Source organism: Mercenaria mercenaria, chromosome 12 (genome assembly GCF_021730395.1).
Source record: "Mercenaria mercenaria strain notata chromosome 12, MADL_Memer_1, whole genome shotgun sequence".
Taxonomy (NCBI): Eukaryota; Metazoa; Mollusca; class Bivalvia; order Venerida; family Veneridae; genus Mercenaria; species Mercenaria mercenaria.
This window is the reverse complement of record NC_069372.1, coordinates 68,754,813-68,777,563: the sequence shown is the minus strand read 5'-3', so window position 1 is coordinate 68,777,563 and position 22,751 is coordinate 68,754,813. Positions and strand designations below refer to the sequence as shown.

General features: G+C 36.3%; 1 protein-coding gene and 1 long non-coding RNA gene across 10 annotated transcripts in view; one reads left to right on the top strand and one right to left on the bottom strand.

Annotated features, from left to right (window-relative positions):
• The window catches only part of LOC123533706 (uncharacterized), a 363,176-nt gene that overhangs the window by 243,746 nt on the left and 96,679 nt on the right, over window positions 1-22,751 (top strand). For all 9 annotated transcript variants that reach the window (XR_008366543.1, XM_053520291.1, XM_053520290.1 and 6 more), the window contains 2 exons: window positions 1,370-2,332; window positions 5,192-5,421. Coding sequence is in view for 8 of the 9 variants with exons in the window: in XM_053520291.1 (XP_053376266.1) it covers window positions 1,370-2,332; window positions 5,192-5,421 (1,193 nt within the window). In the remaining variant the exon portion in view is untranslated. The remainder of the gene's footprint in view (window positions 1-1,369; window positions 2,333-5,191; window positions 5,422-22,751) is intronic.
• LOC128547442 (uncharacterized) lies at window positions 16,017-19,948 on the bottom strand. Its single transcript, XR_008366546.1, has 3 exons — window positions 19,853-19,948; window positions 18,963-19,058; window positions 16,017-18,486 (listed from the first exon to the last, which is right to left on the bottom strand). It is a non-coding gene; the product is annotated as an uncharacterized LOC128547442 (long non-coding RNA).

Below are 22,751 nucleotides of genomic sequence, written 5' to 3'. Positions count from 1 at the left end.
TTAGTTTAGTTCCTGAAGGGGTGGGGTTCAAATGATTTTTATGCCCCCGAAGGGAGGCATATAGTTTTTGAACCGTCTGTCAGTCTGTCGGTCTGTCCGCAATTTTCGTGTCCGGTCCATATCTATGTCATAGATGGATGGATTTTCAAGTAACTTGGCATGAATGTGTACCACAGTAAGATGACGTGCAGTGCGCAAGACCCAGGTCCGTAGCTCAAAGGTCAAGGTCACACTTAGACGTTAAAGGATAGTGCATTGATGGGCGTGTCCGGTCCATATCTTTATCATCGATGGATGGATTTTCAAATAACTTGGCATGAATGTGTACCACAGTAAGACGACATGCAGTGCACAAGACCCAGGTCTGTAGCTCAAAGGTCAAGGTCACACTTAGACGTTAAAGGATAGTGCATTGATGGGCGTGTCCGGTCCATATCTTTGTCATCGATGGATGGATTTTCAAATAACTTGGCATGAATGTGTACCACAGTAAGACGACGTGTCACACGCAAGACCCAGGTCCGTAGCTCAAAGGTCAAGGTCACACTTAGACGTTAAAGATCATTTTTCATGATAGTACATTGATGGGCATGTCCGGTCCATATCTTTGTCATTCATGCATAGATTTTAAAATAACTATGCATGAATGTGTGACACAGTAAGACGATGTGTCGCGCGCAAGACCAAGCTCCGTAGGTCAAAGGTCCTAAACTCTAACATCGGCCATAACTATTCATTCAAAGTGCCATCGGGGGCATGTGTCATCCTACGGAGACAGCTCTTGTTTCCCAATAACACCATAAGTGTAGTAATTTTTTCTCAACTACCTTTTTTATTATTCATAATTCATACATTATCAGATTTTTTGTGCAATAACTTTGAAACTAATGAAGGGATGTAAGATATTTTATGTATTGCTAGATGGTAATACATAATATGTAAAAACTTACCTTTTAACACTTAGCCTGCTAAATTTCTATAATGGACTGGTCCATCATTCAATTTGGGCAATATCATTTATTATTCGAAGGGGTGTTTACTGAAAATTTACTGACTGAATAGCGAACAGTGCAGACGATGATCAGACTGCACGGATGTGCAGGCTGATCTTGGTCTGCACTGGTCGCAAAGGCAGAATTATTGCCGCCAGCAGGCAAAGGGTTAAAGTTTTGCAAGTTACAGTAATGGTGCAAGAAACAGATAATATGAATTAAGTCCCATTTATTCCAATATTTTCTTTTATTTATTTTACCTCATTCCGTGAAACTGTTGATGGAAGCCAGTACTCTGACATCAAGGTAATAGTTCAGATTACCTATCTCTTCTGCTAATAAATCTTTTGAAGTTTAAACTGTTTTTCTCTCTCCAGGTAATCCTAGAATGCAGCATCCAGGCAGTAACCCTGCAAACAGTATGCCTCAACAACAAGTTTATCCGATCAGAAGCCAGAATATGCCCTATACAACAACACAGAATCAAACTCAAATACATCAGCTGTTACAGCAACCACAAACAAGCTCCTTAATGATGCAAAGAGGAGATCCAAACACTCAAATGATGCAGAGGGGAGAAATAAGCCATCGCATGATACAGAGGGGAGAAATATGCCCCCAGGTGATGCAGAGGGGAGAAATAAGCCCTCACATGATGCAGAGGGGAGAAATAAGCCCTCAGGTGATGCAGAGGGGAGAAGTAAGTCCCCAGGTGATGCAGAGGGGAGAAATAAGCCCACAGATGATGCAGAGGGGAGAAATAAGCCCCCATGTGATGCAAAGGGGAGAGAGAAGCCCTCAGCTGATGCAAAGAGGAGAATTAAGCCCTCAGATAATGCAGAGGGGAGAAATAGGCCCTCAGATGATGCAGAGAGGTGAAATAGGCCCTCAGATGATGCAGAGAGGTGAAATAAGCCCTCAGCTGATGCAGAGAGGAGAAAGAAGCCCTCAGCTGATGCAGAGAGGAGAAAGAAGCCCTCAGCTGATGCAAAGGGGAGAAGTAAGCCCTCAGATTATACAGGGAGGAGTTACAAGCCCTCAAATGATTATGAATGGAAATCCACAAGTGATGCAGAGAGGAATGAGCACTCAGATGATACAGAGTGTCAGTACAAGCATGCCAGCGATACCGACACAAAACATTCAAATGATGCCAACTGGAGAAATTAACCAAAACTCTCTGTATTCAGTAGGAAATGGTTCCCAGATGATGCATGCTAGTAATACAAGTCCACATGTAATAAGCCCTACAGGGATACTGGCTCAGGCTCAGATGATGCAAAATACTGTGTCTGCAAATGGATATCAAAGGTCACAGATGCAGTCTGACAAAGTACAAGGTAAATGCAACATTAATGTGATTTTGTTCAGCTTACCATTTGTTAAGATTGAAATAAGCAGTGCTCACTAATTCAGTTCCAGTACCTGAGTTTGCTCTCCACAAATTACTGAAGATAACCAGAAATGTTTGTTTTAGCTCACCTGCTCAGGTGAGTTTTTCTGATCACTCGATGTCCGGCATCTGTCTGTCGTCTGTCTGTCTGTCTGTCAACATTTAGCTTGTGTATGCAATAGAGGCTGTATTTTTCAACTGATCTTCATGAAATTTGGTCAGAATGATAATCTTGATGAAATCTAGGCCGAGTTCGAAAATGGGTCATCTGGGGTCAAAAACTGGGTCACTAGGTCAAATCAAAGAAAAACCTTGTGTATGCGATAGAGGCTGTATTTTTCAATAATATTCATGAATTTTGGTCAGAATGATTAATATATTGATGAAATCTAGGCCGAATTCGAAAATGGATCATCTGGGGTCAAAAACTAGGTCACTAGGTCAAATCAAAGAAAAACCTTGTGTATGCAATAGAGGCTGTATTTTTAAATTAATCTTCATGAATTTTGGTCAGAATGATAACCTTGATGAAATCTAGGCCGAGTTTGAAAATGGGTCATCTGGGGTTAAAAACTAGGTCACTAGGTCAAATTAAAGAAAAACCTTGTGTATGCGATAGAGGCTGCACTTTTCAATTAATCTTCATGAATTTTGGTCAGAATGATTGCCTTGATGAAATCTAGGTCAGCTTCGAATATGGGTCATCTGGGGTCAAAAAGTAGGTCATTAGGTCAAATCAAAGAAAAACCTTGTGTATGTGATAAAGGCTGTATTTTTCAATTAATCTTCATGAATTTTGGTCAGAATGATTGCTTTGATGAAATCTAGGTCATCTTCAAATATGGGTCATCTGGGGTCAGAAAGTAGGTCATTAGGTCAGATCAAAATAAAACCTTGTGTATGCGATAGAGGCTATATTTTTCAATTGATCTTCATGAAATTCAGTCAGAATGATGGCCTTGATAAAATCTTGATCAGTTTTGCTTATTGGTCATCTGTGGTCAAAAACTAGGTCACTAGGTCAAATCAAAGAAAAAACCTTGTGTATGCAATAGAGGCTGTATTTTTCAATTGATCTTCATGAAATTTGGTCAGAATGATTGCCTTGATAAAATCTAGGTCAAGTTTGAATATGGGTCATCTGGGGTCAAAAACTAGGTCACTAGGTCAAATCAAAGGAAAACCTATTGTATGTGATAGAGCCTGTATTTTTCAAATGATCTTCATGAAATTTGGTCAGAATGATTGCCTTGATAAAATCTAGGTCAGTTTCGAATATGGGTCATCTGGGGTCAAAAACTAGGTCTCTAGGTCAAATAAAAAAAAATACTTGTGTTTGCTCCAATTTTAATGGTACTTGGTCAGAATATTTTTTTCCATGCAATCACTAGGTCTATGTTTACACTGTTATGGTGTATTATAGTGTGTTTCTCAGGTGAGCGACCTAGGGCCATCTTGGCCCTCTTGTTTTTATCAGCCTGTGTCAAAAACGGAAAATCTGCTGAAAATAGATTAAATTATGTGATACTTTTAAGTTGAGAAATATTTCTATGACAGTTTTTTTTTTGCTCAGTTTTTCTTGTGTTGAAATACTTCTGAATATTTAGCTGCATTATATGTGGAAGTATATATAAGTGGCTACATAGCACTTGTTTCTGACTACTCGCTTTAAGTATTATATCATGAGATAAATGTGGCGTGAAACCTATTCAGTACACAGTAAGTATCACTGAGCCAAGTTTGGAGCATGGTTTGTTGGATCAAGAGTGGTTTTTCCTTCTGTTTCACTTAGGAATTGCCTTTCATTGGTCTTTCAACAAGAAGTTGAATCCATTGTAACATGAAAATGTTATGAGAATCTGTCACTGATACTAAAGAGTTCCTAATTCTGCATTTTGCCGGAAATGGTACTATCGCTTTTTCTGAGCATATTCCATGTTTACCAGATATTTTGGCATGGTTTTCTGAAGTAAGAGCTTAGATTTATACGTAACAGATAGCAGTGAGTGTTCTGCATTTACAGGAGCACATCTTATGCTGTATGTCATCCTTTACTTAGCAGATATTACATGAGTGTCTTTACATACTGAATTTATTAAACGAGTTGAATAAAATGAAAAATTCAACGAGTTTAATAAATTCAGTGTGAAAAGTCACAAATGTAATATTCGTTTTATCACATGTTAGCTTTCCTGTCGAAACATCAAAAATTCCACTTTCTTTTACTATATAAACAAGTCAATTTGACCAACGTTTCCTATACTACAACCGACGCCGATGTCAAAGCTTTATTACACTAGTGTATTATCGTTTTTATTTAATGGCTTTATTACACTCCTGTGATGTCAAACATGTGATAAAATGATTTCTAAATATCTGCAAACGTTTATTTTCCTGCCCCAAAAGTATGAAAACCACTGTGTTTGATCCAAGTTCATGTAACCAGTCTGATTTCTCAAAGTAAGGATTACACACAGTGAATACTTGAATGTGAATTAAGCTTAAAGCACTCTGCAGTGTTTTGATAAAATGAATTAATGCCATGCTAGACACAATTGGTTCTACCTTTGTGACCATTGCAGATCATGATCAGCCTGCACATCCATGCAGTCTGATCATGATCTGCACTGTTCACTATTCAGCCTATTATCTTTTTGGTAAGCACCCCTTTTAATAGTTAATGGTACTGTCCAAATTGGAAGATGGACAAGTTCATTATAAAAATTTAGCAAGGTAAGGATTAGGATACATGTAGTTATAAGTGGTGTAGAACTTGTTTTAGAAATTCATTCATTGCTGTCTTTAGGTCCATCATCAGCTGTGCAGCCAACCATAACTCCGCAAAGGCTTCAGAGAATGCAGCTGATAAGAGCTCAGCACATCCGGTCCCAGCAACTACAGAGCAGGGGAGCTCAGGCTGGCTTTGAGCAGGGAACCAGAATGCCCAGTACTCTAAATCCGCATGTTGGTATTGATCAGAGTGTTCAAGTTGTAAATTCGTCAGCAGGTCCACAGCAAATGACTGGTTATAACACGGTATGTAGAGTACAATGTCTCAGTTATTGTTAAAAAAAAATAAGAAAGTCAGTTATACTTTACAGTTTAGTTCATATTTCTTTAACTGCATACTTGTACTTCTTAGTGCTCTTTCTTTAATGCCGTGCCTTTAGCAATTAAAAAAAAAAAATGTCCAGTTAAACCTTACCTATTAAAATCTGCTTATTTTATGTTTAGTCACTACTGCTTTCTGTAAACCCATTGCTGTCCTCCGGGTTTACTGTCCTCGGTTGTAAAATATTTACCACTTTTGTATATGTTATTTTTAGCTCACCTGTTAAGAAGTGACGGGGTGAGCTATTGTGACCGCATGATGTCCGTCGTGCGTCGTCAGTAGTACGTAGTGCGTCGTCTGTTGACAATTTCTAAAAAAATCTTCTTCTTAAAAACCACTAGGCAGAATTACACCAAACTTCACAGGAATGATCCTTGGATGACCCCCTTTCAAAATTGTTCAAAGAATTGAATTCCATGGCAACCGAAAGGAAAAACTTTAAAAATCTTCTTGTCCAAAACCACAGGACCTAGGGCTTTGATATCTGGTGTGTAGCATCATCTAGTGGTCCTCTACCAAGATTATTCAAATTATCCCCCTAGGGTCAAATATGCCCCCCCCCCGGGGGGTCACATGGTTTATATAGACTTATATAGGGAAAACTTTGAAAATCTTCTTGTACAAAACCACATGGCCTAGGGCTTTGATACTTGGTATGTAGCATCATCTAATGGTCCTCTACCAAGATTGTTCAAATTATCCCCCTAGGGTCAAATATGGCCCTGCCCGGGGGTCTCAAGTTTTAAATAGACTTACATAGGAAAAAAAGTTCTTGTCTGAAACCACAACACTTACACCTTTGATATTTGGTTTGTAGCATTGTCTTATGGTCCTCAACCAAAATTGTTCAAATTGTACCCCTTGGGTGAAAAGAGGGCCTGCCCTGGGGGTCCCAAGTTTATATAGACTTGTATAGGAAAAAGCTTTAAAAATCTTCTTGTCTGAAACCATACGACCTAGGCTTTTGATAGTTGGTATGATGCATTGTCTAGTAGTCCTCTACCAAAATTGTTCAAATTTTGCCCCTGGGGTTAAAAGAGGCCCCGCCCTGGGGTCACTTAGTTAATATATGAGTTATATAGGAAAAATACTTTAAAAATCATGTGATCCTATTTCCAGGACTGTTTAATTATAATTACCTGATGACCCCAAGTAATATGATGTCACTTGACTGTGACCTTGACCTACTGACCTACTTTCTTGTTTTTTAAGATACAGCCTTGAAATTTTGATGAGATACACTGTTTTGCACACAAATCGTAAAACTGAATTTCATTGACCATGAATGTGACCTACTGACTTTCTTAATATTTTATCATCAGTTTGACATTTGAAACATGTGGCTCATATTACTCAGGTGAGCGATCCAGGGTCATCATGACCCTCTTGTTGTTCTGATGTAATATTATGAAAAACTTACTATGTTCCCTTCGTCTTTTCCTGCTTTAGTATCAATCTAACGAGATTCTTACTGCGTTTGTTTACATCTTGTACATACTAGCAGTTCATTGAGAACACACAGAAGATCTTGCATTAACCCTTAGCCTGCTGCAGGCGAATTTAACAGCCTTTGCAAACAACTTGGAACCAGATCAGACGCCGATTAAATCGGTTCCAAGCTGTTTGCTACTCTGACAATATTTCTTCCAATTTTGGAGCAAATTGAATGAACTTTACAATTTTAGCAGACGACATTTCCAGCAGACAACAATTTACCTAGCATGCTAAAGGTTAATGTTCCCCTTACCTTTGTATGCCTTAAAATATCAATCTGAAAAAATTATTATGTCTGTTACGTCTTGTACATACTAGTTGTTCATTCAGAGCATATGGAATTTCTATCAAAGTTATCCGTCTTTATGCGTTTTTGAATAATTATCTCAGTGTTCTTCTTGTTAAAAGATCTCTTATATTTGATTAACATTTTTGAAAGAGTTGTCATTTATTTTGGCCTTTTTGGGAGGTGACTGAACTGATATATATGTTGTTTGAAGGTATTCTGTTTGTCTTTGCATAGGCATTAGTAACCTTATCACTTACTTTTCTCAATGTTGAAACATAATTTTTAGCTTGTCCGATTTTTGGAAAAAAATCTACGAGGTATTGTTGTCACTTGAGCGTCGGCGTAGATAAATTTTTTTTGTTTAGGTCCACCTTTTCTCGAAAACCATAAGAGCTACAGCTTTCAAACTTTGCACACTTGTTTATCATCATTTATTGACTGTGTAGGTTAAGAACAATAACTCTAACCTGCATTTTGTCAGAGTTATGGACCTTTTTGTACTTAGAAATTCTGAACTATTAACTCTTTTCTTACTTACTGACCAGCACTTGCAGGTGAGCGATGGCACCTGTACGCAGTGCTCTTGTTAACTTTTTCTTGTTGTTAAGGAATATTTTGCTATATAAAAATTCATAAAAAAAAAAAAAATATTTTAGAAGTAGGGATAAATAAACCTTATTGTGGAAAAAAAAAAAAAAAAAAAAAAACTAAATTTTTATTAAGCTAGCACTCGGTACCACATCCTTATGATATGCTATTGGTGTATATGTAGCAGTAAAACACACAGTAGAGATGGAAAAAACTTTATTAGGATATAAAATCAACTTGGATCAGACGTTAACTAAAACATTCCATATGACCAGTTTTCAATTAAATTTTGTGGGGGAAAAATTGATATAAAAGTAACCACACATTCATATAAACACACATAATAAATCACATCTAAGATATATTTGTTAAAGCAAGGACATGGAGTTAAGTGTTTGGTAACATTTAAAATATAGATTGTTAAATTATCTCAAAACATATGGGAAACTCTCCAAACCGATAGCAAATTATCTCAAAACGTACGAGAAACTCTCCAAAACGATAGCAAATTATCTCAGAACATACGGGAAACTCTTCAAAACGATAGCAGATTATCTCAAAACATATGGGAAACTCTCCAGAACAATAGCAAATTATCTCAAAACATACTGGAAACTGTACACAACGATAGTAAATTATCTCAAAACATATGGGAAACTACAAAACGATGGTATACTAGTTCTATACTTTGAGATGAAAATAGCTGTACCAAGGTCTATGTGTATACCATAAAAGTTCAATTCAGTTAATTTATAAACCCAGAATAGATATTTATGGAATCAGATATACCTGTTATGCAGGGCTCCGGAAATTTTGATAACTCAATCGGTCCGAAACGAAAATCCTGACATCGGCGCTACCCCACCCACCGCATTCCCAATATTACATTTTTTGTAAAACGTGATAGGGTAAAGAAATAAGCATGTCATGCATTAAAACTGAGTTACCAGTCACCGCGCGTTACCATACAATGAAGACAGTTATTCAGTGTTATGTGTGATCGTTACTTTGTTTAAATTTCGGGGCCTCCGTGGCCGAGTGGTTAAGGTCGCTGACTTCAAATCACTTGCCCCTCATCGATGTGGGTTCGAGCCTCACTCGGGGCGTTGAATTCTTCATGTGAGGAAGCCATCCAGCTGGCTTACGGAAGGTCGGTGGTTCTACCCAGGTGCCCGCTCGTGACGAAATAATGCACGGAGGGGCACCTGGGATCTTCCTCCACCATCAAAGCTGGAACGTCGCCATATGACCTATAATTGTGTCGGTGCGACGTTAAACCCAACAAAATAAATAAAATAAATTGTTTAAATTTCGATGTTTTTCCGAGATAATACGAGGCATTGACACCATGTGCGTAACTAGTCTAAAAGCCAACGCACGTGACTTCGATACCATATACACGGCAGATACTTTGTGATGTTTCCTCATTCTTTGACGGAATTCTATAAAATACAATGCGTCAAAGTGAGTTACACGACACATATTCTCTGTTAAACAGCCTCAGTATTTAAAGAATACTCTGCCGCGGACCGAATGTGTACGTTATTTGAATGCTGAGATCGAATTTCCTGCATGTATAGTACCAAAATGTCACGCGGGTTGGCCACGGATATTTCATTTCACTTACGTTGTACTTCAACAAGCAACTACATTTTATAAAGTTATATGTTCTCTTCTGATGTAAACAAAATTTCATTTTGAAACGTTTTTTAAAAGACCGGTTTTCTTTATCATTCGTGGTTGCCCGTCCATTTTTTTTCTTTTTTGTACAGTCGGGTTGCAAAGACTATTTTCTGCATTTGTTTCAACTGGAGCCCCAACAAATGAATCATGTAATATTTTCAAATCAAGTAATTATAAAAATTATTTTTATCGGTTTTCCGTGTGATGTCGCATTAAATCGAAGACCTATAACGTACAATTATAGCTCTTTGATTAAATGCAGCGACCATTTGTTTGTTACCGTGATCAAACATAGCCTTTTGAAATAAACCATCCGTCGGATCCTAAATAAAAGAAGTGGATCCCCGTCGAAATGATTTGGATCCAGTCAGAAACGTTAGGAAACCAGTCAAAAATGTTAAATACACCGCAGTCGGCTGTCTGCAAACATTAAAGGATGTGCCGCGCGAGCACTGATTGCATCACGCGCTAATTACGGACCGATTATCAAAGTGACAGTCAGACCGATTGACACGTTTATTGATTATCTGAAGGTGCGACCAACAATTTCCTACTTGGCAGGTGATCGTGTATTGAGATATCAGACCGAAATTTATACTTTTCTCCATTTTTACGGGACCGATTTCGTTCGTTTTTTTTCACTTCACGAATCGGTCTGAAAAGTCAAAAATCAGTCCAAAACTGACAAACTGGCAAATTTCCGAAGCCCTGCTGTTATGCAATGTAATTTTTTCAGTGGCTAATGGAATAATTTTTTGGCTATTTTCATTTGGGTGCAAGGACAGTTCACAAAGTGTTGTTGTTTGATGGTGTCTTCGTAACCTTATGGTGTATGGGTTTGTCTTTTACAAAGTCTACCATTTATACTCGAAATTTCACAAAAACGTCATCTCCTTGCCATTAAACTATACAAAAGTGTTTACATTAATGGTGAGGAATTGCACTAAACAAGAGTTAATGGCAAGAAGAAAACATAATAGGCTCCTGTCTCAGTTGTTGTTTCCAGTTGAAGGAAATAAAATAGGTAAAAACTCGTTAGAAAACTTAACACTGACAGCAAAAACACCATCATTCAGCCATATTTATCTGCCTTTCTTGCAAGGAGTTGTCCACCATTATGGTGTTGGAACTAGTGCTTCCTAAAACGTTATGACCAGTAGTTAATTTTTTACTGCAGGCAGTGCATTCTTGGTTCGTTGTATCCTGTCCTGTACAAAATAAATGAAAAATAAATGTTTGTCTATTCAGCGTATTTGCGAATTAATAATATTTTGGCTGGTCCAAGTAAAATCAAGTTTGTAAAGCAGATCTTCACTCCTGCATATGCTTAACTTTAGCCTGCTGGTGGCAAGTTATTCTGCCTTCTGCACATCCATGCAGGCTGATCATGGTCTGCATTGTTTGCTATTCAGTCAGTAAATTTTCGTTCGAATAATAAATGGTATTGCCCAAATTGAATTGACGTTTGTCGAACGCATTTATTTTAACTAGAGATTTGGGCAATGTTTATGGAAATTAACAGTATCCAGATATGAAACTTTAGAAACCTGTAATACTGTATATTATTTTTGACCAAAAAAAATTGGGGGAGACACATGGTGTCAACCAGGGGCAGGTGGGGATGAGAATCAAAGAGTAAAATTTCTATTGCCTAATGTTAAACAATTACAAGATTCATTATTTAAATGCGCAAATATAAAACATAATATTGTTTTGTATTGAAGAGTGTTAAAGGAAAAAGGCTGTTTTACAGGAAATTTCTTCCTTATAAATTGCATTTAATAAAAACTGTTGATGATGCATTATTGCATAATTGCATGTAAAACAAACATTTTGCTTAAGACTGAAATTCTATTTAAAATTTGAGGTTTATACATCTTGTTGATACATGTTTGAAATTGAGTTGAAATTTAAATCACAAAAATCTAAATTTTGTTCAAGGATTTCTGTGTGAGAGGTGGGGGGAGGGTTACTGCCAAAATTGGTTAATATTAGGGGTGTAACGATACATCGAAATATCGATGCATTGCGATACTGAGTGTCCCGATAGTATGCATCGATAGAAAAATCACGATCCAATAACAATGGCCGATAGTTCCTTCAACAATCGATAGTTTCGATAGTTTTAAAATTTATGTAAATACAGAAATAATTTATAAACTAAGAAACAGAGCCAGCTTACATCTGCGCCTCGGAAAATGTTTACGTCTCCATTACAATAATCACCCTCATGGAATTAAAATACCACAAAGGACTGGGAAGTCTAGAAGATAATTAATAAATTTAGTGTCTTAGAAGCTTTGATTGAATATTTTTAAATAACCTGTTAATCTTAAATGAGAAAATGTCCTATGGACTTGGAGAAAGTAGGCTACTTGTATGATAAAGCAAACTGTTCGGTAGGGCCCTTCATTTAGTGCTGGTACACCTTAGTCTGATCCGTCAATTTTCGTCTTTTTCAATGCTTTGGGTTATTAAACATGTTGACATTCGCAACAAAATGGCCGATTCGTTTGAGTATACTTTGCATAGGTTTATTGTTCTAATTATTGTTTCAAAGCCAAGGAAGGCAAGAAATAGAAAAAATGTTAAATGTACTTAATGTTACTAGATTTATTTCTGTATTTCAGTTATACAATGTGTATTAACAGCAATTATAAACAGTGCCGTGTCTTACACACTGTAACAAATTATGTCAGTTGGTAGTTTTACTGTATAAAACATGGTGGCTGATAACTATTGCAATAGTATCTCAAGAGTAACCTGCAATAGAATAGTATCGCAATAGTTTTTCAGCAATATCAATAGTATTGCAATAGTCAAAACTGGCCTCAATAGTCACCCCTAGTTAATATAATCCCCTTGAAGAATAACCCTGAAACTTGGGTCAAATGATTACCTCATCAAGATGATGTGCAGAACGCATGAATCAGCCATGTTGGCTCCAGGTCAAGGTCACAACTCAAGGTCAAATGTTCGAGTCTTCCATTTTGTGTCCTCTCTGTATCGCCTAAACCCCTTGAAGGATAATTATGAAACTTGAGTCAGCCATGTTGGCTCAAGGTCAAGATCACAACTCAAGGTCAAAGGTTTGAGCCTTCCATTTTGTGTCTGCTCTGTATCTCCTGAACCCCTTGAAGAATATCATGAAACTTGGGTCAAATGATTACCTCATCAAGACGATGTGCAGAACTCATGAGTCAGCCATGTCAGCTCAAGGTCAAGGTCACAACTCGAGGTCAAAGGTTTGAGCCTTCAGTTTTGTGTCCGCTTTATATCTCCTAAACCTCTTGATGGATTTTCATGAAACTTGGGCCAATTAGTTGCCATTCACAGCTATGGGTTTAAAACCTCATTTGGGTATTAGATCACCTCATCAAGATGATGTTCGGACCTCATAACTCAGCCATGTCGACTAAAGGTCAAGTTCACAACTCAAGGTGAAAGGTTTGAGCCTTCCATTTTTCCTCTGCTCTGTATCTCCTAAACCCCTTGAAGGAATTTCAAGAAACTTGGGTCAAATGATCACCTCATCAAGACGATGTGCAGATCTCATGAGTCAGCCATGTTGGCTGAAGGTCAAGGTCACAACGGGGGATATAGCTATCTTTCATACTGCCTTGTTGTATTTTCAAGTGATTCTGCCTTTGCAACCAGTGCAGAACAAGATTAGCCTGCACATCCTTGCAGGCTGATCATGGTCTGTACTGTTTGCTATTCAGTCAGTAAATTTTCAATGAACACCCCTTTGAATAATAAGTGGTACTGCCCAAAATGAATGATGGACCAGTCCATTTTAGAAATATAGCAGGATGAAGGTTAATAAATTGATTTTATATTTACTAGAACTAATTCTAGTAGTTTGTGCTGCCCATAAGTTTCTCTTCAGTTACAATGCAGGGTAGACAATAATTTTGCAAACTGGATGGGATTAACCTTAACCCTGCTAAATTTCTTAAATGGACTGGTCCATCTTTCAATTTGGGCAGTACCACTTATTATTCAAAGGGGTGTTCATTGAAAATTTATTGACTGAATAGCAAACAACGTGCAGAGTGTTCTTGGTCTGCACTGGTCGCAAAGGTAGATTCACTTGCCGCCGGCAGGCTGAAGGTTAAATGATATGTTGGTAGATGGGAATAAGCAAAGTTTCAGCTTCATTAATTACTAGGGATAGCTATGGTTAAGGATTGTTGGCTTCAAATTAGTTGCCCTTCACAGCTATGTATGGGTTTAAAACCTCATTTAGAATTCTTCCATGTGAGGCAGTCATACAGCTGAGTAACAGAAGGTCATGCATGCAGTGGTTCTACCGAGGTGCCAGCCTAAGCCAGAAATAATGCACAAAAGTGCACACCATCAGAAGATGGAAAGTCAACCTATGACATTTTATTGTGTCAGTGTGGTATTAAACCCAATGAAAAAAACAATCATTATTTACTAATTTATCTCCACTTCTACTATTTAGCTAAACATTGTCTCCGAGACTTTTCTCCCGTCTTACCTGTTTCTTGTATAATTGACTTTGTACCTAGTAGATAGTTACAAGAAATATTAAATGTAATTATAAGACTGCAGTCGCCATGGTGATTGTAATCAATCTTGTCTGTCATATTTAAATTTCCACAGTCATTGATTACAAGTGAAAGCAATGGCCTTAGCTACCATTTAACACAAGAACTCTCGGTTGATGGTAATTTCAAAGACATTCAGTTACCAGTAAGCACAAAGACCTTTGCTTGCCAGTTATTACAGGGACTTTTCGTGATCAGTAAGCGGAAATACTTCTATTGCTGGTAATCATAAAGACTTTTAGTTACCACTAAGAACAATGCCAGTTATCACAGGACTTCTGGTTACCACTTAGCACCAAAGGGGCCTCTGTGGCCGAGGGGCTAAGGTCTCTGGTTGTGAATCACTTGCCCCTCAAAAACGTGGGTTGGGCCTTGTTCGGGGCATTGAAATCTTCATGTGAGGAAGCAGTCAAGTTGGCTTACGGAAGGTTGGTGGTTCTACCCAGGTGCCAGCCTATGATGAAATAATACACAGAGGGGCATCTGAGATCTTCCTTCACCATCAAAAGCTGGAAAGTTGCCACATGACCTATAATTCTGTCGATGTGAAGTTAACCCCCCCCCCCCCCCCCCCCCCCCCCAAAACATGTTATGTTATGACGCTGGTGTCCGTCCGTCTGTCCATTAGCAGTTTCGTGTCCACTCTGTAACTCTTGAACCCTTTGAAGGATTTCAGGGAAACTTTACACAAATGTTCACCACACCAAGACGACGTGCAGAGCGCATGTTTTGGATGTCTCGCTTCAAGGTCAAGGTCACACTTAGGAGTCAAAAGTCATATTAGTTTGTTTCGTGTCCACTCTGTAACTCTTGAACCCCTTGAAGGATTTCAAAGAAACTTGACACAAATGTTCACCACACCAAGGCGACATGCAGCGCGCATGTTCCGGATGACTCGCTTCAAGGTCAAGGTCACACTTAGGGGTCAAAAGTCATATCAGTTTGTTTCGTGTCCGCTCTGTAACTCTTGAACTGCTGGTAGGATTTCAAAGAAACTTGGCAGAAATGTTCACCACACTGAGACGATGTGCAGAGCGCCCCACACCAAGACGACGTGCAGTGCGCATGTTCCGGATGACTCGCTTCAAGGTCAAGGTCACACTTAAGGGTCAAAAGTCATATATGACTTTGCTTTGTGTTTATTGCTCTGCATTGCAGTGCTCTTGTTTTTATTTGGCAGATCTCATTTTTGTTCACTTACAATTTTTTTTTTTTGAATTGCTTCCCTTTTATGTTACTGTAAATAGCTTATTTTGAAACTTTTTTATTATTGGCCGTAGGGAAAAACCGAGACCACTTTTCTGTGGTACAACAAGGATGGTACCTCCAATTTTTAGGTGTATTTTTACATACCTGTATCTGATAAGGATTTTAGTTTGTGGACTTTGAATATTTTTTTTGTGGACTTGGATTTGTTTTTTGAAGTTTTCCTTTTGTGGGCTACAACAGTCAAGTTCTTTAAATTTTGCTCCCATCCTATGATGTAACCCTTCGGGCATATATTGCCCAGCTTGTTGTAAGTACCTATAGCCACCACTGGTTAGACATTTGCTCATCTTTATCTGCAATGGCATTTTACAGCAAGTCTCAGTCAGAAATCATTTATCTGATGAAAATATTCTTTACCATTAATCACAAAGGTTTTCGTTTATCATAATGATCTTTTTATATCACTAAAAATAAAGAACTTTAGTGTCCAGGAATTTCAAAACCTTCTACCAGCCATAAATACTTTTGGCTTCTTCTCATGAATTACTTGATGGATCTTCATCAAACTTGTTCTGTAGCATCAGTGTAAGGTCCTCTCTCAAATTTTTTTCAGTGGGGACACTGGGTCCCTTTTAGGGACCACTAGAGCTAAAAATAGAAATACCTTTTTAAACAACTTCTCATGAAACACTTGATGGATCATAGAATCATTGTAAGGTCCTCTCTCAAATTTGTTTAAACGAGGACTCTTGACATGTTTCATGTTTATGTATGCTAAACACAGATATTACAATTCACTATTCAGTGTGTCATAATGTTATTCAAGATCAAATAGTTAAGTTTAGGTGAGCGACTTGGGGCCACTATGGCCCTGTTGTTATTACTAAATATCATTAGGTAGTTATTTTGTGGCCTTTCACCAAACTTTGTAGGCAGGTGTAGTACCAAGGTTAGTTCAGCATATGTGACAGAGCATGAGATTTTGGGTCCAAATGCAATTTTGGTCAAAAATGGGGTTTTGGACTAATCTGACAGACTGACCTGTTCTGAGTAAAAATCTTCAATTTGACAACAAAAATCAGCCGTTGTCATGGAGATATTACCACTTTTCGGACACCATGTTTTTGTCTAACTGTATCAAAATTGAGGCAGTATATCTTAATAATGACTCCATATTTAAATAAAATCAAGATAAAATACATCATAAAATAACAAAAGCAACATGCAATTAATGGAATGTATTTCTTTTTGTCTCTTTCTTTCATGTAGTATAAAAATATTTATGTTCTAAAAATCGTTTCTATAGCAACACTTGTATAACCTCTTTTTTAACAGTCCCTTGATGAATCTAGCAATAAATTACATAGAATGTGAAATAAATACACAATTAACTTTTTCTAGTGTGCAAACAGTTTACAGACAACTGTTTTATGGCATTCTTTTGAACAAAATACAGACTTTATTTGATATCAAATTAGACAACATCCCAAAAACTAGGACATTAATCTTATTGTTATAGACACCTTATCTATTAAACAGTAAGAAAGAAAATCAGGCAAGAAGATATAATTGTTAGACTGTTATTATCAACTGTGAGTTTGCTAAAATTTCAGAAGACTTAGATATACTGATCAGTGAATCATTACCATGGCAACGATGTGGTATTTTCTTACAAAAATACTAACATTACCATGGCAACAATGTGGTATTTTCTTACAAAATACTAACATTTTTGTCAATTTCTTTGTAATAATTTGAATATTTGAAGTGTTTGTTCCATATATTTACATCAAAAGCTGTCTGTTTTCTTATTTAAAAGTAAGAGACATCATTCCATGCAAATTAATGTAAAATTGTTTGAGAAATACAAAATTTTCGGATACACCTCTCTCAGTTACAACTCTGCCATTTTAAGGCAGACTTGTCTGATAACATAGTGCTTTGCTGATGAATTATTACATATGAAAAAATATTCACTAACATAATACAGCTTAACAAATATAACATATGAACAAGAAAGATGTTGTTTACATATGATGATATCCGAAATAATTTAAAAGTCAAATTAATGTTACCATGGCAACAATGCACTATTTTCTTAAAACAGTAGTATTTTTGTAAATTTTCCAGAAAGAATCAGAACATTCATTTAGCATCTGTTCAGTATACATTTGTTTTACACCACAAATGGTCAATTGTGATCATTTAAAAAAAAAAAAAACATATTTCATTTAATATAATTTGACTTTGAGAACTACATATTTTCCTGATATGCCTACCTGCATTACAACTCTGCCATTTTATGGCAGATTTGTGTTATGACATGTTTTGTTGATGCAATGATTACACATAGAAGATATTTTCTTGCAGAACATAGTCTGATTAGCAGAGATAAACAAGAAACATGATGTCTACATAATCAAACAAATCTAAATTTAAGTCAAATTTGTGTTACCATGGCAACTCATAATGTTTTGCAACAAAAATTAGCTATTTCTGCAAAGTTCATGTAAAAATATCTTTTAACACAATTATAACCATGGATTTACATGATTAATTCTTGAAATAAAGTATATTATATTTAGCCAGTAACAAATATGTTCTGCTATATTGGAAGTTTTCTGTCATGGCGATTTCTGGGAAAATCCTTCCTACACTCACACTGGCAAGGCAGTTTTGATTGTAAAAATTTTTCATCCAAAGGTTGTGCTTTAAATGTCACACATGTTGTAGTTTTGAAACAACTAGGATTCATTCAACAGACATGTCTTAGTATTTCATGCATGCAGTTTTGGAAAATTCATAAGTGAAATTCTGTATTGTTAGAACAATTAAGATAGTGCTTTTCAAACCACTTCACAGCTGTCATGGCAACAAAACACTTATAAAATACTTTTACCTAATATTTCTCACAGTTGACTAAGTTTTACTTTTTCTTGAAACACATTTGTAATTTGAATTAGAATGTTTAACTTTTTCTGGTCATGAGGGCAGGAAACATGACCTTATTTGTGCAATATGGAGTTATTTGCTCATATCAGTATTTATGACATGCACTCTATTCCATAGGCATGATTTCAGCTGGATGATCAGTAGAACATATTAATTCCTTCTGTTTCATTCCCATTCACATACTCATTGTTCTTTTATCACTGCAAAACAAAAATTCAAAAACATTAGAACTTCATTTTAAGATTAGTATAAGGTTACAGAATATAAGACTGTAAAGCATCTTTTTAAGCTTAAGAGAGTCTTTTTGTTAAAAGCTGAATGAAAGCAAAATTGATAAGTATAAACTCATCCAAGAATCTTAGAGTATTCAAGCTGAAAATGTAGCTTTTCAAGAATACATAAGCTAGCTAAGATTCTGACAGACTAGACATACAATTCATGCAATCATACTTAATGTAAACATACATACATGATATATTTAATTATTATATATCATTACTTATTCACTTCTTAATATACTAACACATATTTGTTGAATGGGTCTATAATTAAAATCTTTTCTCTTAAAATGTTATGAATAAATCATAGATCATTTATGTTTATGTTACTTTAATGTCTTTATCTTTCTTAGAATAGCTGTATAGTAACTAAAAATGTATGAAGAAATTTACTAAACCCCAAAAAATTCAGCTTGTGGTGTATAGACCTTCCTGGAAAATCCTTTAACTGTTTAAGGTCATTGCAGCAAGCCAAACAATCCTCAGTGGTTGATCTGTAAAATGAAAAAAATACTGAAAAAGGCTGAAATGTAAGATAAAAATGCCCTGGGCAGTTAGCTCAGTACATAGAGCAAAAAGACTTCTATAGGAAGAGTAATAGGTTTAAATCCCTGGCAAGACTTTCAAAACAAAATGTATCTAATAAAAGTTAATTCATTTTACAAAGTGGTTGTCTGTGACTTGCCAAGAACAGTACAAAATGGTGAGGAACCCAGAAATAATGGCCCAGTTAACAGTATGCAAATTTAACAAAAATTTGAAAAGCTTTGGAAAAAACTGTCTCATTCCAAGTAAAAACAATATTTATGCCTTGTAGAAAATTTATGTTTGGACTGATTTGACATATAACAAGTAAGAAATAAGTAACTGAAGCTGACAATACTGTCAATAGATGTGTTTCAACTGTTCCTGATCAGTCACTTTCATGGCAGGGCTATATAAAATGATCAGGGCTTTAATTATGTATCTAAACACTATGACTGACTGTTTGTTTTTGTCTGGCACCAGAGTCACAAAGTCTTCTTGCATAGAATCTAATTGTCTTGCATACTGATTCTACTGAATAAGAGTCAAAACCGATTAAAAAAGTTTAATTCATTGCAGATTTAGTAAATAATATATAGTCTACAATATAGTGCCACTTGTAAATAAAATGTGAATTGGGCTACCTCCAAACTGTCATTAGTGTCAAATCAGGGCTATTTTTCGAAAAGATATCGGACAAAACAGTCGATATGAACTCAAATAATATTTTTAAACCCTACATATCGCTTAAATACTTACTTACCTTGAGATTCGTTAACTGTCATTCTTTATACAATCGAAATAAATCATCAAATAACTGTTTTTGGTAGTTTCATTTTCTCCGCGACCTTCCATGTTTACAAATGGCGTGTCGATTCAAAGGGCGATAAATTATCAATCATTCAAAATTTTTAAAGAAACGGAATTGCAAAATACGGAAATATGTCACTTCATGTATTTCTTGTGGCAAGGTAGAGTATTATTGAAAATAATAATACATTAATTTCCGTGAACACGTGGTAACGTCCACCATTTTTTTGTGACGTTACTTTAATCGATGTTTTCTCAAATGACGTAACGCCGAATTTGGACCCAAAATGTCATGGTGCGTCACATATGTATCGGGCTGGCATATTCCTGTTGAATGTGATCTGTACTGTTAAGGTAAAGGTGGAAATGCTTCGTAATAACTAGTTTCCTTTGAGGGGCAGTCATTTAAAAAAAACAAACAACGAAAACACACACAAAAAACACCTTGTATCGCAAAAATGGTTTGGATGTGATGTCATTTGTTTACTAACTGTTTCCCTGGTAATAAGTTAAGACATAGGTATTAAAGACATTACTGCTTGATTGTCTGTGTAATTATGGGTTAATTGCCCTCAAAGTGAATAATAATCTTTCGGCTTTGGGCCTTTGAGTCCTTACGAACTTCTTCAGGCAATTATCCCATAATTGTGCATGGCAGATGAGTATTAACCTCCAAAAAGTGATTACTTATCCATATGAAATGAACACTTTATCAGCAATGCTAACGTCCTATTACTAAAATCAGTAAAATATATCATTTCGATTTCCCAAAAGAATTTAATTTTACTTATATTTTTTTGTAAAGCGGCATGGATTTGAATGGTAAATATGCATTTTCTGGTTTCTGAATGGTCCCAGATGTCTTGAACAACTTGTTATATCATTTTTAGCTCACCTAAGCAAAGTTCAGCTTCTTTAGAACTCACATTTTTTTTAAAATATTTATAACTTACATAGATATTTTGTTGTAGAGGTGCTAGCTAATTTACTTGTATTAAATTTCTTAGAATTTATTGAACTCCTGTCTCCCTTAATTTTGTGAAGTTCATCTGTAGTTTGGCAAAATTGCTTGCAAGTGATAGACAAAGTGCAGAATGTGGTTTTCAGCCATGACAGCTCATTTGATATGCATAAAACAACATTTAGCTATTTGGTTCCAGGTCAGGGTTAAACTGTTTAATCAAAGGTCTTAAAGGTAGAATCTCATGTCTGCTTGTTTTCAGTTTTTTCAAATATTGACTGGCATAAATATTTTCCACAATGAGACATTTTTCAGCTGCACAGGTTGAAGGTCAAGGTAATATTCAGAGGTCAAAGGTCAGATAGGCAGTTTTATCACATGGAGATACACATTTTCACATATAACATCAAACAGCTGTTTTAAAAAGTTAAGGGGCCTCCATGCTTGAGTGGTTAGGGTTGCAGACTTCAAATCACTTGCCCCCCACCAATGTGGGTTTGAGCCTCACTTGGGGTGTAGAGTTCTTCATGTGAGGAAACCATCGAGCCGGCTTACAGAAGCCGTTCAACCCAGGTGCCTGTCCATGATGAAATAATGCACAGAGTGGCATTTCGGATCTTCATTTGAAAGTTGCCATATGACCTAAATTCTGTTGTTACAACATTAACAACAAAAAAATGATCATTGGCATGGTTGTGTTTCTTTTAACTGGTCTCCAGCATACCAAAAAATAGTGTATAAACTGTCCCAAGCCCTCTTTGTTTAGTGCATGACCCCCTATTGTATGTGGTCATTTGGCCAAAGCTCAGGTACATAGTGTATTTGAGAATGACAAGCAGATCATCGCTAGATTCATATGAGTATTACAAACAGCACTTGTTCCTGTGAGTCTTTTATTGTCTGTCTACAAAATTTTCAGCATGACCGTCCTTTGCAGGGTTAAGTACAGTGTGAACGACACATTCTTGGCTCAATTGTTTGAAATTTTTTAAGTTGTAAAGCTTTTGTTGTCACCTTTCATCCTGAGACTGTTCACAAACGTTTTGCATGTCAGCAGGTTTCTCTGATACTGCTAGGCCTAATGCTTTCAAACTAAACACATGAGGTGATCTCACAGGACAAGTTACATAACTCTAAAGTTTTATTTAGTCCAAATTACGCCCCTTTTTAACATATAGACATTTTCTGACAGTTCTGCATGTAAGCATGTTTCTCAGGAATTGCTTGACCAAATGTTTTCAGATGCTCCATAGGTCTTTGACATCAAGGAATGACCTCAAATGGCAAGTTTAACAACAGTTTTTACTCTGGTTTACATTTTTGGCAAAATTATGCTCCTCTTTCAACTTAGAAAATTTTGCTAAAGCTTTTGTGTATAAGCTAGCATTAGGTGGAAGGGCTGCAAATGGTCGAATGCATCTTCAGACAGCTCTCGTGTCTGCATGTTCAGTTACTAATATAACATTAATAAATTTTATATTGTAAAAAAAACTATGTTTCTCTTTAATTTGAAACATAGGACTTCTGCATGCATAGATGGAAATAGCCGTTACCTTTGCCATTCTAAATCACATGACCATTGTCAGTTAATAAAAAAAAAAAAACTTTTCTTCAGCATTTTTAAAAGATACATAAGTAGGACAGAACACATTCAGATTGTTTTACAGTCTCACAGTGTGAGTAGAGTACAAAAACACTACCGACTATCTAAGCTACACTAACTAATAAAAGGGTCATTAATTTTAGACCACACCCCAAAATTCACATTTGAGAAAATTCAAGTAAAATGCAATTTTAATGTTATATTGCTTCAAATGAAGCTATTTTTTTTAAAAAAAGTGAAGAAATTATAGTGGGCTGCATGCATTGATGTTTGCCTTAGATGTTAAAC